At 49.4% G+C, this 16,709-nt stretch overlaps 1 protein-coding gene across 1 annotated transcript in view; it reads left to right on the top strand.

Moving 5' to 3' along the window:
- Window positions 1-16,709, top strand: part of ptprda (protein tyrosine phosphatase receptor type Da) — a 132,576-nt gene that overhangs the window by 31,345 nt on the left and 84,522 nt on the right. Inside the window, exon 2 of the mRNA XM_084690958.1 lies at window positions 2,727-2,899. Within this exon, the coding sequence (XP_084547084.1) occupies window positions 2,812-2,899 (88 nt within the window). The 5' untranslated portion in view covers window positions 2,727-2,811. The remainder of the gene's footprint in view (window positions 1-2,726; window positions 2,900-16,709) is intronic.

Here is a 16,709-nt window from a genome sequence, read left to right as displayed (position 1 = left end):
CTACAGAGAAGCAAAAGGAAAGAGCCTTGAATAGGCTTTCCATTTTCCAGAAAACCTCTGCCTCCCTTTGTCTCTATCAACCTCTCACAGAGTGATAAGAATCAGTGGATAGATAAAGAGAAAAGGGGAGAGAGAGAGGAAGAGAGAGAAAAATATATATTTATTTTTCCTTGTTTTCTCTCGTAATAAACGTTGAGTGCAGTGTTGTCATTACCAATTGTGCAGAACTGAAATGACCCCAAAATGATCTCTTTTCTGTGATGCCAGGCTACACGAGGACCTGAATCGACCATATGCACACGCACACACACACACACGCACAGTTATGACTAGCAGTTTTGGGTGGGGCCCCAACACCGAAGCAAAAAGCTCCGCATGGTGCTGGCACGCTCTCAGCCACCGCGTCCGGCAGGCGAATCACCCCCACCGGGCACGGAGAGGAAGAAAAAAAAAAAAACACCCACTTCGATCTTCCCGAACATCCTGGCTTGACTGACAGTCCCAACCCAACACCTGGCCGTTAGGTGTCGTCCTACCTGTCGCCTTGGAGACGCGCTGCCGTCCCCACGCCCCCTCGTTGTGCTCGCAGGCACGGCAGTGGCTTCCTGTCCCCCCCTCGGCTGCACTCGCTACAGGCAGATGGCTTTGTTTGTCTGTATCAGCGTGTGTGTGTGTGTGAGCGCGCGCGTAGCAGAAAGGGGAGGGAGGAGGTTGGGGCGAGGAAGGGCGGATGGAGGAAGAGAGGGGAGGGCTTCTAATAGCGAGCCCTTGTTCACATTGTGTCATAATGGGAAATGGGCACTACATTAATTAACGGAGGCTTTCGCTCGGAGTCGGGAGGATGGATGCATGCAGAGGATCTTGTGAATGCCAATCCCCAGTAAGAGATGATTTGTTTTTATCATTACATTTCTTACCATGTAAGAAACTATTATGTAGGTGGATCTAGTGCAAAATGCTCACCTTGGCGAGAGCAATCATATTGTATTTGTATGTAAAAAAAAGAAAAAGAAAGTTTGATCGTTTTTTCCAGTAGTTGTGTGTGTGCGTGCGCGGGTGTTTGTGTGCCCGGCGTAAACAGCGGCTTTGTGTGTGAAATAGTGGGGGGGGGGGGGGGGAGATTGCCTCAAATTGATTCCCTTCTCCACGCGTTGCCTGCTAGCGCTTGCCGCTGGGCGCGCGGCTCCCGGAGACAGGTAGTCGTGTCTTTCTCCCCGGGACACAAATCGAGTGTGACAGGTGCGCTATCTTTCCCTCGGTCCTCCATGCCTTTTGAAAGCCACAAGGTAAAGACGGAGAGCGTGGCTCGGGAGAGGGTGTTGATGGGTAACAGGGAAATGAGGTACTTTGTCATCGTCTACCTCACTGATTGCGCCTGAGGGCATTTTTCGGCTTTGTTTATGAAATTGTCGGATTGGCTAAAGGCCTTGTGAAATATCCTATCATGATGAAAACGGCCTGATGGGATTCCTTTGCAGTTGCCTTGGTGAGCACAGCGCTATGCCCGGGCCTGTGGTGTGGCTAATGCTGACACTAACTGACTAGCCTGTGGCAGTAGCCTAGTAAATGCCAGATGTTCAGAAGAGGTCAAAGGTCGAATGTTTTGTCATGTGGGCTTATGGGCAGCCCGAGCTTCCCCTCAGTCAAGTTCTCCAGTCAGTTTGTCTCAGATAACAACCTCCCGCTGGGCCAGGCTAGTAGGGCTAACACACTAACAAACAATGTGTCATCAAAGCTTATGGACTGGATTAGCCTTTAGTAGAGAAGCATGTCTCGGACCACCGCAGTGCAGTCACCAAGGATCAAGCCCTAGCTTTAGCAAATGGATGACAAGGGATAGAGCTGGCTAATACCAGCTTGCGCTGTCACATTGATTTCTTACCTCACACAGCGCCCTCTGATAGTGGTGGTGGCGGTGGGGGAGGGGGGGGTCTGCTAACACCTGTCTACTCTGTCATATGGATTTTAAGCGTCAGGGCAAGCAGGTCTCGATAAAGGAGGTGTTGCTAACACGTTTGTTACCTCACACAACAGTGGTTCATTTTATCACATGACATGGATTTATTCTAGTGTTCTTAAGTTCTAATCCATTTTGGTGGGACTTTAATCAAATAACGGTCTTAAACGGAGTGGCCACAGAACTGATTGGTAGCGGTTGGGTTTTGCGGTCACTTGATGGTACACATGGACTGAGGCATTTAATGTGGAGACGTTCCAGTCTTGACTGTTCCATGCACCTTAAAATAACCCCACAGTTCATAAGTGCTTCAGAAACATATCTACGGTATACAGTACGCAAATGTGTCGCTAATTGGTAAGGCAAGAGGATGGAGATGTGTTAACACAAAATGAAACAGTGATAAAGACAGGTTCCGTAATACTATCTGACAGTCAATTTGACCGAGGCACACGAAGCACACCACCAAATCTGTGCCGTGAGGAGAAAATCTTATTAACGTTCCCTTTTATCTATGTATGAACACACACAGTCTCTCGTTCACACACACATACCCTGCAAGCACATCACCCTCTCCCCGTCAGCCCCCACGGTGTGTGTGTGTGTGTGGGTATGTCAGAAATGTGCGCAGATAGATAAAGTCGGTGGAGCCAAACAGCTTTGTTTCATTCATGCCCTGTCTCTCTCTCTCTCTCTTTTCCCTCCCTCCCTCTCTCCTCCCCTCCTGCTCCCTCCCTCCCCTCCCCTCCTCTCCTCTCTCCCTCCGCAGGCTGTGAATATCCTGCATCTGAGAACTCAGACCGACTGAGTCATACAGGGCCCTGTGAGCCAGCACCACTGAGGTCTGCCAAAGCATGCTGGTGCCAAGCTGTCCCATGATGCACATAGCCAGACCCGGCCTGCTCCTCCTGGGTCTGCTCGTCCTCCTCGCCAACGCTGAAAGTAAGTGGCCCCCGCCGCCCCTTCCGTACTGCGGCGGTATCCGCGTTTTACCCGTGTTTTTTTTTTTTTGGGTGCCGTGGACGGTCCCGGGGTTTGGGGGCGGTCCCGGGCCCCTCCGGCCCCACCGCCCCGGGGCCACTGGTGTCGTTTTGGTGTCCGTGCTTTGGTGACGAGCAGGGAGTCCTACTCACATTGGAGTATTCTCGCCCCTGTTCGTGTGTCTCTGTATGTTTCTGCCGCAGTTTGTCCTCCCATGTATGTCTCTCTCACACGCATGAACGCGTCCAAAGACACACACACATGCAGATATTCCTCTCTCTACCCCTCCTTCTCTCCTGGCCTCCTCAACATGCCTACCATGAAGGCACCTATCTGTAGCTGGTGTCCCAGCGCTTTTACGCATCTAGAATTCTGTGACGATAGTCGGTAGAATTGAGTTAATCGACATCAGACGTTTGTCCACTGGGCTGTCACAACAAGTTTCAAACCTCATTGGGTCCTCTGCCCCCCCCCCCCCCTTCGACCCCACACACACACATATACACGCACACGCACACACACACACACACACACAGCTTGACAACCTCACCGCTTAGCACTAAGATCCATGAATCATTAGCTTCATGGAGGCACAGTCAGATGAGTCCAGATTTTATTGCTCTCTTCACACTGCAGGAATCTCCTATTGAGTGTCTGAGCGTTTCTGAATAGGGGCATACTTCAGCCAAGGTCATACACCAGGGAACCCCAGAGTGAAATAGATGGTTGAGACTTCAAATTTTGTAGTTTACAACTGTACCCCGCAATCCATTTCTTTTTTCATATTTTTATTTTTTGCACCCAAGGCATAGGTTTTCCAAGATTCAGAGAGAAATACTGTTGGCATACTGTTCCTTCGTAGCACTATTTAAAAATATTTTTATGAAAGATTTATGGCTTTAATTTAAAATACATTACAACATATCCAAAACTTCTAACACTAAATATTGGAACTATTGGAAATGTATACATATACTATAGACACTACTTCTACATGAATTATTTGTTATTTTACAAAAATAAATCTCTCCAAATCACATAGAACCGGTTTCTAAACATGGAGAATGGGAGTGAAAGTAGTAGTCGTAGTGGTTGTGAATAAAACCCCGAGAAGAGACACCCCTTCTGTAAACCCTAAACCACGTCAGGCTCGTCTCTCTGTCCCCATCGCTGTCTGGCCGGCTAACAGCTGCCTCTTCTCACCCACGGCCCCTAAGACAGCTGCGCTGGCTCTGTGCTTCAAACCCCACACAAACTGACCCCGAGAATTCCAAGGGGGGAGTGCCTTGAGGCGGTTGAGTCGAGAGTTCACCAGAACGAAACGTCCCCTGCCGATGGTTAGGGATATTGTTAAAAACGACTAGCTATCTAGCGATTGAGCTACGGCCCCGCCAGCCCTCTTCTTCAAGCGATATACGTGACGTGGACACGCGCCTTATGGGGGTCCTTACAGGACTCTCTCTCTCTTTGAATCTCCCTCCTTGCGCTCCGGTTTTCCTTTTCTTCTCCCTCCCCTTTCTCTCCATCTACTCCCCCCCCTTCCCCTCCTCTGCTCTCCTCCTCCTGTTTATTTGGAGCCTGTGCCATCTTCCCTTCAGTGTCTGTGCTGCCGGCTCGTCTCGTGTGCCCCGTGCATCTGCATAAACACTGCTTCTGCTCCGGGGGGCTCTCCCCATCTGGACCGTGGCACGAACAGAGCAGAAGACCACTCCCCCCCCCACCCTGAATATTATCCTCCACATTGCCCCCCCCCAGCCCCCGCGCAGAAACAAAACACACACAACAAAAGGCGTGTGTGCCGGGCGCTGTGCAAAAGGCGCTCAGGTTGTGTGTCTGCGTGCGCGCGCCGTGTGGTGCGCCCCCCCGCGGGCGTGAGGAGGGCGGAAGGATACGAGACACGTGAGAGCGCAACAAAAAGGGCTGACTCGGCCTGCTCAACAGATGGCGTGTGCTCCTGCCACGAGCCAGTCCTCCAGTCACTCACCCCGGCTGGGCGCCCTCTACCCTCCGCGTCCCCAACCACCCCGTCCTCCGGGGGCTTTTGGAGCTCCGCCTCCTCCACCTTGTTAGCCGCGGGGAAGGCGCCACGGCCCCTGCCTCGCCGTCCGCGGTCGGACGTCGCGGTGTCGAGCGTGGACGGTTGGAGCTTTTTGTTTTGTTCTCGTGTTCCCTCGCCCCATCGCTTTCTCGCCCTCACAATCTGGTTTCAAACCTGGGAACAGCAAAAAAAAAGAAAAGGAAAAGGGGCATTTGTGTCTTTCGCTCTAGAGGAAGAGAGAGAGAGGGAGAGGGAGAGGGAGGGAGAGAGGGAGAGGGAGAGGGAGAGGGAGAGGGAGAGGGAGAGAGGGAGAGGGAGAGGGAGAGGGAGAGGGAGAGGGAGAGGGAGAGGGAGAGGGAGAGGGAGAGGGAGAGGGAGAGGGAGAGGGAGAGGGAGGGAGGGAGAGGGAGAAGGAGAGGGAGAGGGAGAGATGGAGAGATGGAGAGAGAGAGAGAGAGAGAGATGGAGGGAGAGAGAGAGAGAGAGAGAGAGAGAGAGAGAGAGAGAGAGAGAGAGAGAGAGAGAGAGAGAGAGAGAGAGAGAGAGAGAGAGAGAGGTGAAGCAATCTCTGTGTCTTTGCTAAAACAATGGCAGTGGGGTAGGGGGGTGGAGGAGGAGAGACAGAAGCACACTAGGGGGTAGATTGGGCTGTGGCGACGGGTTTGTGTGCCTGCGCGTTGATGCCGGGGACGCGTGTTCATCAGCGACATAGAAATTCGGAGGGCGTCCCTCTTGAAGTCCCTCGCTCTCTGTCATCAATCTGACAAGAATGAAGGAGTAGTGTGGGTTAGAGACAAGGTTCTGAGGGGCAGTGGGCACAGCCAAACTGCCAGGCTCTGGTTAGTCAGGGACTAACACTTGCAGCTGTCTTGTCGAGAGTGCTCTTGTGTCGATGTCGGCATGACACACACATGGTCACAGACACACACACATAAATGCTCACCCACGTGCGTACAGTTGGTGTACACACACACACACACTTTGACCCCTGTCCCACACCCTTACCAGGGTCTAATGGTGTTTACATTGATTGTTTTCATTGTGGATTGATCACATTGTGTCACAGTGAGTAAACACTTTTTGGGGGGAACCCATCAAATGGCTATTGACAGGCCTGTGTAAACGCTCTGCTGAACATACCCTAACCTCCTCTCTCTATGTGTCTCTCTCTCACACACACACACACACACACACACACATACTTACAGATACCAGACACAAACTGACACACACACACACACACACACACACACACTCAGACCACACAGAAAGAGAAGCCCAGTCTCAAGCTATGCATCTCTTCTTCCTTTGATACAGTGATACAGGGGGGGGGGGGGGGGCAGCGATCGCAGAGAAGCACACACACACACACACGTGTTCAGGTGGCTGCGTCCTACAGCACCAGATGAAAGCTCTGGACTGATAGAGGCTGGGGGGAGGCGGAGCGCAGAGGTCACTTTGAGTTAGACTGGCATGGCCAGACCAGCTCATAAATGCACATTAGTCTGGACCCTGTCTGCTCGTTTTCCATTTCCCATGGGCCGTTATGAACGGCAGCAGACCAAAATGCCTCTGGACGCCATTGGATGGATCTGGAAGGCAACCAATGAAACGTCCGCCGTGTTGTACACACACAAAGGCCTCAATGACGCTCCTCTGTACAGTAATCGTATAAAAACCGCCCCTTATCGAACGCCCCTTATCACATCGAGGGTTGTGATTGGCCCGACCACACCCCGGTCGGATGGAAATCGGTTTTAAGGGGAGGGTGACCAGACCCGTTTGCCCGAGCAGCTAAAAACACGTGCTCACTGGTAGCTCTGGGTGACACTGTGTGGTTCTCCAGAGAACACAGTGTGCCTTGGGATTATCATCCACCCTGGTGCAAGGAAAAGACCGTCCTCACTGTCGTTCCGAGGGGATGAAGGAGCCAGCCACTGGGCTGTGCTGGGCGTCCCTCCTGCGCAGGTCTGGGGGTAGTATATTACGATATGATGCCCAGAATGAGACGGTGCTTTTCTCAAAAGCGCACTATTTGCAAAGCTGAACGTGACACAGATTTGCTTTGGACGGTCGTTAACTTGCTCGCCAGGGTTTTACTCATCCGTCGAGACACTATTTCACAGAGACGCTGAGAATGGCGGATACACACATACGCACACACACATACACACACATGCACACACACACACATGGATCTCTAAGGGAGACTTGGGGCTAATGATACTGTATTCCCTGGATGGCATGGGTCTGTAAATCATGTGTTTTATGCATGCCGCTCCTAATATGAATTATTGTAAAATAGTGTTGTATTTGCATATAGGCTTGCGGGCGGTTTCCAAAATTAGCATTTTTACAACAGTTCAAATTAAATCCCTCTGCTTAATTTGCCCGCATGGTAATTCGATTTAAATTGAGTCCATTCCACTCCCCTACCACATTCTTACCCACACAGTGGTCACACTCCTCCTCTCTCTCTCTCTCTCTCTCTCTCTCTCTCTCTCTCTCTCTCTCTCTCTCTCTCTCTCTCTCTCTCTCTCTCTCTCTCACACACACACACACACACACACACACACACACACACACACACACAGTAAGTAAATGTATTCTAAAGATCCGCCTACGTATAAAAGCTCACATGCACAGATTCACAGACAAATGAATACACACATCAATGCACACATTCTCTATGGAAATATATGGTAGTTCCCCCACATAACATACGTAGATATTTTCACATTCACAGCCATGCCTACAAATGGAAGCACGCACGTATTAGCACACACACACGCACGCACTACAAAATCATATTCAATAGATCATACATCTGGACATTCCCACAGGCACACGCTCCCAGGCGCTCTGACAAGGCCGTCGGCCTGTGACAACACAGACGAGCGTACGTGAAGTAGAGTCCACTTGAACGGATCTCCTCTGTGCAGCCGGGTGCACCCCCACGTCTGGCCTCGCTGTCGCTTATCACGTCGGCGGATTCTGCTCTGATTGGGAACCCCGGCGTTGGCTCTCTGCAAACTGTGTTTGCGTGTCCCCGACCCCCCGACCCCAATCTCTACCAGCATGATGTCGGCGTTGCCGTACGCCTTGAAGTGTAATGTACGGGTATGCGTACCTGCAGAACATTTCAACCTTGACGAAGTTGACAAAGGAAACAGCTACGACGGGGACGGGGACGACGGGGACGACGACTTCCGGCTTTGAAGCAGCTCTATTCTCCGTTCCCTCGCTGCAGTTCCTCCTGATCGTTCAGACTCACGCGATCCGATCACACGAGACAATGGTAATGAAACGATGTGTCCATCCGTTTAATGTGGCAAAACAAGATGCCTCCCGGCGCTACATGCCACAATCACGCGCAAAGATGTTAGCTTGACCCGCAATTAACTCTGTAACCGCTGGTTTCTGGGCTCCGGATCGTATCAGCCCGTTATCCAACGCTCTTAGTCCTACCCAATGATTGCTGTCATTTTTTTTTTTTTTTCATGCCACTTAGAGCATTCCGACACACAAAGGCCAAGCAATTTGGACTTCACATCCTTGGCCCTCCCACACACACACACACACATGCACTGACGCAAGCGAGAGAATGACTGCTTTGTGCACATTCAGATGCATGTAATTAAAGCAGCGCGCTGCAGGCATCGGTGCCGCATTTAAGTGCACTTATGTCTTGAAGACACATTGACTTGAAAATGGAGGGGCAATTTTGCCACTCTGCACCATTGAAATCCACGTAGAAAGGATATTGAGGGAAAGGTCCTTAATGCAGATAGCCCAAGGGCTGCAGGAGTCCCTACCCCAAGCCTGGATCCACCTCACCGTTAGAATAACAGTAAATATATGACGTCGCGATGTTTTATGGTTTTTGCTATTTTTCGATGCACTTGACTTAACACGGACACCCACACACTCTCTCTCTCACACACACACACACACACACTCACACACACACCCTGTAGCATGACTTTGATGCTGGGATCAGCCGGTGAGATGGACACACTGCCAGCTGTTTTGCTTCTGCCGGGCTAGCGCCGGGCTAGCGCCGAGCTAGCGCCTGGCACGGCCTGCCGCCCGCCGGCCATATGCCGAAAAAGATCACCCGACGGTATGCGTGCACAGCCAGCCTCCGGAACCATGTGGGCGGGGGGATGACGACATCACCAGAATGACGGTGTCGTTCATAGACGAGGCGGAGAAAACTCTTGGTGGGATTATTGGATTGGTCGAATGGATGAGTGGGGCCTCTCCCGGAGGCTGCGTTTTGCTACTGTTTAATCGACCAGACTGGGGCCTTGAGAGTGTGTGTAAAGATGCTGCAGGTAGTTTAATGGTGTAAGCTGTACAGCCCACTAGAGTGCTGTGGGACTTAGGTTGTTTCTAGAAAGCCATATCTCTGTCTTTGGGCTTATTTCACTCCGAAAGCTGGGTGGCGATCGAGAATCTATAAGTCCAACACAACCTTCTAGCCTCGCCTTGTCTGTATGGATTTGCATTCCTGGGCGTGATGGAGTGAGTGCTCTCACACACACTCTCTGTTTCCCTCCTTCTTTCCCTCTCTCTCTCCCTCTCTCTCTCTCCCTCTCTCTCTATTTATCTGTCACCTTGTCCAACTCGTTCTCTGGTTCATTTTCTCTCTCACTCACTATCCCACTCACACAAGCCAAACACACACACACAAATCAACCACAGCGAACTAACAACTAAAGTATATTTTATGTTCCAACAACGAGAGTGAGTCATTTCCTATTTAGAGAGCTCTGGAGTATTGCGATGCACAGCGCTGATGTCGTTTATTAGTTATGGCAAACGAGGAAAGATTCCTTCGGGAGGTGGGAATGCTCTCACGCCATGGTCCTCCCCCCAGAGACCGCTCCATTTGAGCCCACGCCAAGCCCCTGATTGTAATGGTGCAATGCACTAAGTGGCCATCTGACCGCTGCTGCGGAACGTTCAGAGCGAACACTTTTAACGGGCATGCGCATATGGATTCATACCAATCCTCCTTCGTAGACGGCTGACCACGTGCAATTGTGCACCACACACAAACGCACACACAGGGGACATCAAACCTTTTTGATGAGGCGTTTATATGACATCCATCAAACGTGCCAGTAGGAGGAAGTATTCCTAAGGCCCTCTCTCCAGGGGGTGGCCAATTTACCCATCATGGCCTCATCCGCTAATTAATTGTTCACTCCGCCTCATCACTCAACTTATGACTGTCAGTGCCGGCTGTGAAGCGTAGTTATTTGACTTGGATACACACACACACACACGCACACATGTACGCAAACATACACACACAAACACTCTCTCTCTCTGGCTGTCCGCTGTTCTTATATTCATTCCATAATACATGTAACATACTTTCACATGCCCCGTTTTTCCATCTTCTTTCAATCTTCTCATCTCTCTCTCTCTCTCTCTCTCTCTCTCTCTCTCTCTCTCTCTCTCTCTCTCTCTCTCTCTCTCTCTCTGTCTCTCTCTCTCTCTCTCTCTCTCTCTCTCTCTCTCTCTCTCTCTCTCTCTCTCTCTCTCTCTCTCTCTCTCTCACACACACACACACACACTCTCTCCCCTATCCGTCTGTGTCTGTTCCCCCTAATTCATCTTTTCATCCCCATCTCTCTCCATGTCTGGCCCCCCTCCTACCTTATCACCCCCCTCACACACACACACACATACACCACTCTGCCTGCGCATGGGAGGGCAGCTCCCAAGAAGAGCCGATAATGTCAGGATTTGTGCCTACATGAATCTCCTTGAGCACACATTCCAGAATACAATTTTCCCACTCTCTTTCAGCGTCCCCTGGGAAAGAGGGAGGGCGGAAGGAAGGAAAAATAAACACAATCAAAGAGTCTCTCCCTCTCTCTCTTCTCCTTCTCCTCGCCACCCATCAGACAGTCATTTCACACTGCATGATCTGTTCCTCTCATTACACGGAGGCATTTCATTGGCTGTGCCCTCGCCCTCATGAAGACTCGGGCATCCACTGAAAGGATACAGGTTGCAGTTTAGCTATGAAGCCCCGTGGTGATGCTGCGTTGGAGTTTTTCCCCTCCGGAATTACGCCAATTAAGAGTAAGCAGAACAAGACAGCCCCCTTTAGCAGGTAGCATGTGGGGGTTAGCGGCTAGCATGTGGAGTTTAGCAGCTAGCATGTGGACGTTAACGGTTGAGCTTTGGGGGTTAGCAGCTAGCATGTGGAGTTTAGCAGCTAGCATGTGGATGTTAGCAGTTGAGCTTTGGGGGTTAGCAGCTAGCATGTGGAGGTTAGCGGCAGGGCCATGATGTTGGACCCCTCATACCCCCTCCGATGTGGGTTTGTGGCAATGGTTATCTGCTGTGGAAGAAACCCACGTTTTGACTTGATCCTTGTTGCCTAGTGCCCCCGCAAGCCAGAAATGAGACCAAGGCAAATAACCTTAAACCCATCAATGAGATCTGTGACCTTCATGAAAAAATGATACAATAACTTGCACACATACATATGTAAACGTAGTCACACACCTACACATCCATATATCTGGGACCTGCAATTGTACGCACACCCACACGCATTATGCATGTATTCTGAAACAATCTCAGGGCCTCACATTCAAAGGCTGCATATTCTCATGTGCTTTGGAAACAACAAGCATGCTAACATACACGCACACACATACGCCAGCTACAGCACCCATACTACATCCCCCCTCATGGATAACAGAGAGGGACAGCATCAGGGTCATTCCAGTAATCAGGGTCATAATCACACCCTCTCTTACACCCAATCCCTGCCTCCCCATTGGCCCAGAGCACTGATGACTCTCCAGGGGTCGCAGAGTCAAAAGAGTGTCCAGCCTGTTGATGCTTGTGTGTACAGTGGCCTTTGGCCCAGATTACTAGTGAGCACAGGGCTGTAGTAGATTCCCAGCTCATCAAGCCCTGGGTGCCATCAGCTTAATGTATGTTAATGGCATCGCAGCATAGCCTGACAGGCAGGACAGGCGTAGTGGAAGTGGAGAGAGATGCAGAATGAATCAGACTACCGGCCCATCAGTCCCGTGTCCCTGACGGACCCCGAGAACAGGCTTCAACTGTATGGAGGGGAGAGAGAGAGAGAGAGAGAGATGGACAGATGGATATATGTAAATATATATATATATAGACATCTAAAAATATCTATAGATATGTATTTAAATAGCGAGAGAGGTATATAGAGTGATGGGTATGTAAAACAGAGAGGTGAGAGAAGGACAGTGACAGAGGAAGGTAGAGACAGAGAGCACTGATGTCTAGGGCTTCAGAGGAGCAGGTGAGGGATGTGTAAAGAGAGAGAAGAGGAGAGAGAGACAGACAGACGATGGGATATCTCCACGGGGACCGGAAAGCGGATGAAGTTCTAGATTGGTACACAGGGTAAAATTATGTTTGCCGAGCGCAGATGTAATTTCCAAAAGTAATAGCGTAGTTCTAATCCTTGGAATAGGATTGGGTTGTGTCAAATTCTTGACTTGAGTCAAATGTGTGACCTCGACCTTTTTCTATTTTATTTTTTTATACCTCAAAGTTTTGGAGCAAAAGGTTGAGCTGTGCAGGGTAGTTGAATGTCAAGTGAAAGTCCATCTGTTGACTTGACTCCGCTCAACCCTCTTTGTGCCTCAGTCGAAACTCACAAGCAAAGAAGAAAATCCACCTGAATCCTGGGATACAGGGGAGCCCAGAAGCCATCTCTCGGCCATATGACATCCGTAAAGTTTTATCGCTCCACACAACTCCATTTGTGGTTTTGCTGTCTTTGTTAACAGGGGACAGATAAAAAAAAGAAACAAGAAAGCAGATTGGCTCACTGTGGCCATGCATGTCATATCTCTTCCTGGTTGATGGTAAGCCCTCACACTAAAACAGACAGCTTCTCTTCCTAGGCTCAGTGGAATGAGATAAAACACCATCTGCAATAGGGAAGGTCATTAGAGCGAATTGAAACGTAAGTGCGCTGGTGAAACAATAATCAACAAAGCAGGTGGTTGCAGAGCCATTGTTTTGGGTTGTAAAATTGTGTACCCCTGATTCCCAAGGGAGAGATATGGGTTTGAATCCTCTATTTGTAACAGCCACAAGCACATTGTTACAATCACGGAGGTACGCGTAAGAAGCGTGTTCATGTGACTGATACCCCTGCGTAGTGTACTGGTTGCTGGTGCTGTGCTGTTGACGTCATCTCAGTGTGAGACGGGTCATTGCCTGCAGTTGGCTTTGCAGAATTAATGGCGTTTGACAGTGAATGGGATTAGAAATAAGACTCAGATCCAGTGAAGGAGAGACGAGGCAAATAATTCAAGCTGCGACAACCTATCATTAAACAAATCCACTGGGTTTCCTTGCCTGTTGGAGATGTATGTGGTGATGTCCCACCAGTGGTTCAGGCAGAAGGCTTCTAAACGAGAATTGGGTTTCATCTTACAGATAATAACAGTAAACCAGACAACATCTAAACAGAATCAATGAAGGAAAGCGTTCTGACTTGAATTGGGAAATTGTGATTGTTTTTGTACACTCTTCTGAAAGGTAGAGGACATTTAGCAGGGCTTTCATTTAGCTTTGTCGTTTGGACATAAGCAATACAGACAGTACTTGATGAGCTGTCTCCAAGCCTCTGGGCGACAAGTTGTCTGTTACTGTGATTTAAATGTAGCAAAACAAAGCATCAACTGTATTTTGACTTTATAACAAAAAAAAAGTACAAATGTCTCAACTTGCAAAATCTGAGTTTTGACTCCTTCCTTGACTTAAAATCTCCTCAAAGCAGGTTCAAAGTACAATTGCTCAACATTACAGAGCTCAGCATCAGTTCATTGAGCTAGCATTACAAGTACCGTTAGCTTACACCAGATTGATATACTGTACAAACAAAGACACCCACTTTTTGGTCAAAACGGCGCACCTTGGTGTCAGGTTAAGGACTACTTCCCATTTTGATACATGATACCCAGACCATCCACCAGCGTACTTCAGATGGAAGCAGTGCCACTTTCATGGGGTTTGAGACAGTTCCACCTCCAATAACAACAGGCGAAAGCTTTAGCATTAGCCTTCATCGTTAGCTTAGCATTTCTAGAGACGCAACTGGGAGGCTGTCAGTGGATTCCAAAATCCTGTAGACCTGCTAGCACTAGTCAGCTGGCCTCTCCACATGCAAGGCCAATCTATCCAGGGGTTGGTGCACTACAACTGTACAAGATCCAGAAGTATCGGGCAAATGATAATTAAATTGTCTTCCCCGGCTAGATATGGATTAATAATCGCCCACTAATGCCCTTGTGACATTTTGCAGTATTGACTCAATACTGTTCAGCGCGGCGCGCCGATAATTATGACGCCGAGCATTCTTCATTTTGGGCCTAACGAGCATTATGGGAGCTGGCTTGGCCTTCGCCTAAGAACTGGGGAGGAGCGGACGAGGGGAACGACAGAGCGAGGAGGAGGGATGAGGGTCTGCCTCAGACGCCAACCGTTATGGCTCGTTCCCAACATATCAGAGCTCAGCATTGTACTCTCGCACCAATCCCTAGCCAACGTCGACCCTGCTACATCCATAAGGAACATTGCCCCTGAACATCGAATGCTCGACGAGGAGAGGATCTTGTACACAGACAGTGAACTGCCACCAACTGTCACACTGTAAATAGGAAAAGGAAGAGACATGAGTGGGCAGGGAGCCACGTCCCCCACCTCGTCCTCCTTCACGCCATCTGCGAGCGTTCCTCCCCTGGCGCAACTGGCACCAGGCTTTGTGTGCTTCCTCCTTTGTCCTCGCGCTTGCTAAAGTTTAATTAGCTTATTTACTTGATCCCTGCCTCACGCTGTTTCATTCTAGGGGACCCGGCAGATACGGCTTCTCACAGGGGCCTCGGCAAGATAAAAAGTTGGGGGACAAAAGATGATAAATGTCGTCGAGCGGGGGCCATAATGCAATCTGGTCTCGGCGATGCAGAGATGCTCTAATGGCTTCCAGCGAGGAAGGGGGCCAGGCACTGTCGAGATGGCAACATTGATAAATGGTCCCGGCCTAGCTGTAAAGACTGTAGGCTAGACACAGACAAAGAAAGAACCAGGGAAAGAGAAGAAAAAAAAAAAACGAAGATGGGCATGAAATGGAAGCCGATTCCTTTGGACTCAAACCTCCAGCTCCCCAAGTTTGATAAATTCAGTCTGCCGGGTCCAGAGAAGGAAATTGTTTTTTAGGGAAGCGTAAGCCCTCCCCACCCCCCTTCCCTTTCCCCTATCCCAAGCTTGAGAGGCTGGGAAAGGTTTGGACAGTGTCGTGGCACGGGTAGAGTGATTCATGAGTGTGACCTCAGCCCACACGCAACAGGGGAGCAACAACCGCTTTTGGAATGAATAAATCTCTGAAACATATCGCAAACAAACCCCAAGAAAGAAATACTATTTGTTGTAACTGCATTGTCCCTATGCTCCGCACAGACAAAAGCTGTTTGGCAAGTAAACAAACCATATATGGACCCTTTCCTGTCTGTCAGGGCGGCAATTGGATGTGGCTGAAAACTTCTGACTCGGGGCTTTGCTGACAGGTGTCATACCAGACCAGTCACGCACGCCGTGCCCGTTTGCAAATTAATGAGACGCTGCGCTCCTTGGCACAGTGCCCAATTCCACGTGTCAGTTTGTAAAATGGTGACAGTCTCACTGACCCGCCTCACACACACACACACATAGCAGGCTGCAATTTCCCTCTCTGCTGCCAGAGGTTTTAGGAATAGGACAAATCCCCTTGCCCAATTACGCAGGAACAATGGATCATGGAAGTGCTGTCGTAGACTGAGCCATGTCTCAGTATTGAGATAGACTGCCATAGAATCCTCTTCTTTCCAACCATATACCCATGCATGGTTGGTCAACTGGTGTCTACACCACAAACATGATGAGTTGAGACATTTATTACAATGGATTTCCATTGAAAGCTTTCTCTCTCCTCTTACTAATGTGCATCTCACTGTGTCCCTCTGCCAAAACAAAATGACTAGGGGCTTTTTTCGACTTTCATGGATAACGTAACATTCGGAATATTCAAAATTATGCAAAAGTGCAAGAAGCTTAAGGGTCTTTACATTTCAGATAGTTCATTTCATCAGATAGTTCTACAAGAAATACAATTAAAACAACTTAAATTATGTATATATAGTTTTTTTTGAGGTAGGGTTGATCAATTGCATAGTACACACATGCACACTCCCACACACACACACAAAAACACACACAAAAACACACACACACACAGAGTTTGTCTCCCGAGCCCATTAATGCATGCAAAGGTTTGTCTTGTTTGTTGACTTGCTGCTGACTTACCGCTGCTCTCTCAACGGCATTTGATCAATGAAGAGAGTCTAGCCCTGTAGAGTCAGTGGTGTGACCCTTCCGGAACAGTCCAAAGGCCAAATGTCCAGTTCCCAACACGGAGGTGGCATTAGAAACACAACCACCAGAAACAACGGATGATCAGCTTCTCGCTTGAGAGCTCCCACTGGCCGTGCACTGTCACCTCGCAGCACCTCACGTCCCACTATAAAGGTTTCTTATTATTCATCACACCATGTATATCGGTAGCTGTCCATTTCCCTTCATACTGCACGCAGGTCAGGTGTCTTGTGTTGCCTAGCAGCAGTCAAACACTGGAGGCAGGAGTTGTCTTGAACGCTCCCTCGTTCTATC

The sequence above is a fragment of the Hypomesus nipponensis genome, chromosome 25 (assembly GCF_054491055.1).
Source record: "Hypomesus nipponensis isolate SF chromosome 25, ASM5449105v1, whole genome shotgun sequence".
In the NCBI taxonomy this organism is placed as follows: domain Eukaryota; kingdom Metazoa; phylum Chordata; class Actinopteri; order Osmeriformes; family Osmeridae; genus Hypomesus; species Hypomesus nipponensis.
The sequence above is the reverse complement of the archived record's forward strand: the minus strand, read 5'-3'. Positions and strand labels throughout refer to the sequence as shown.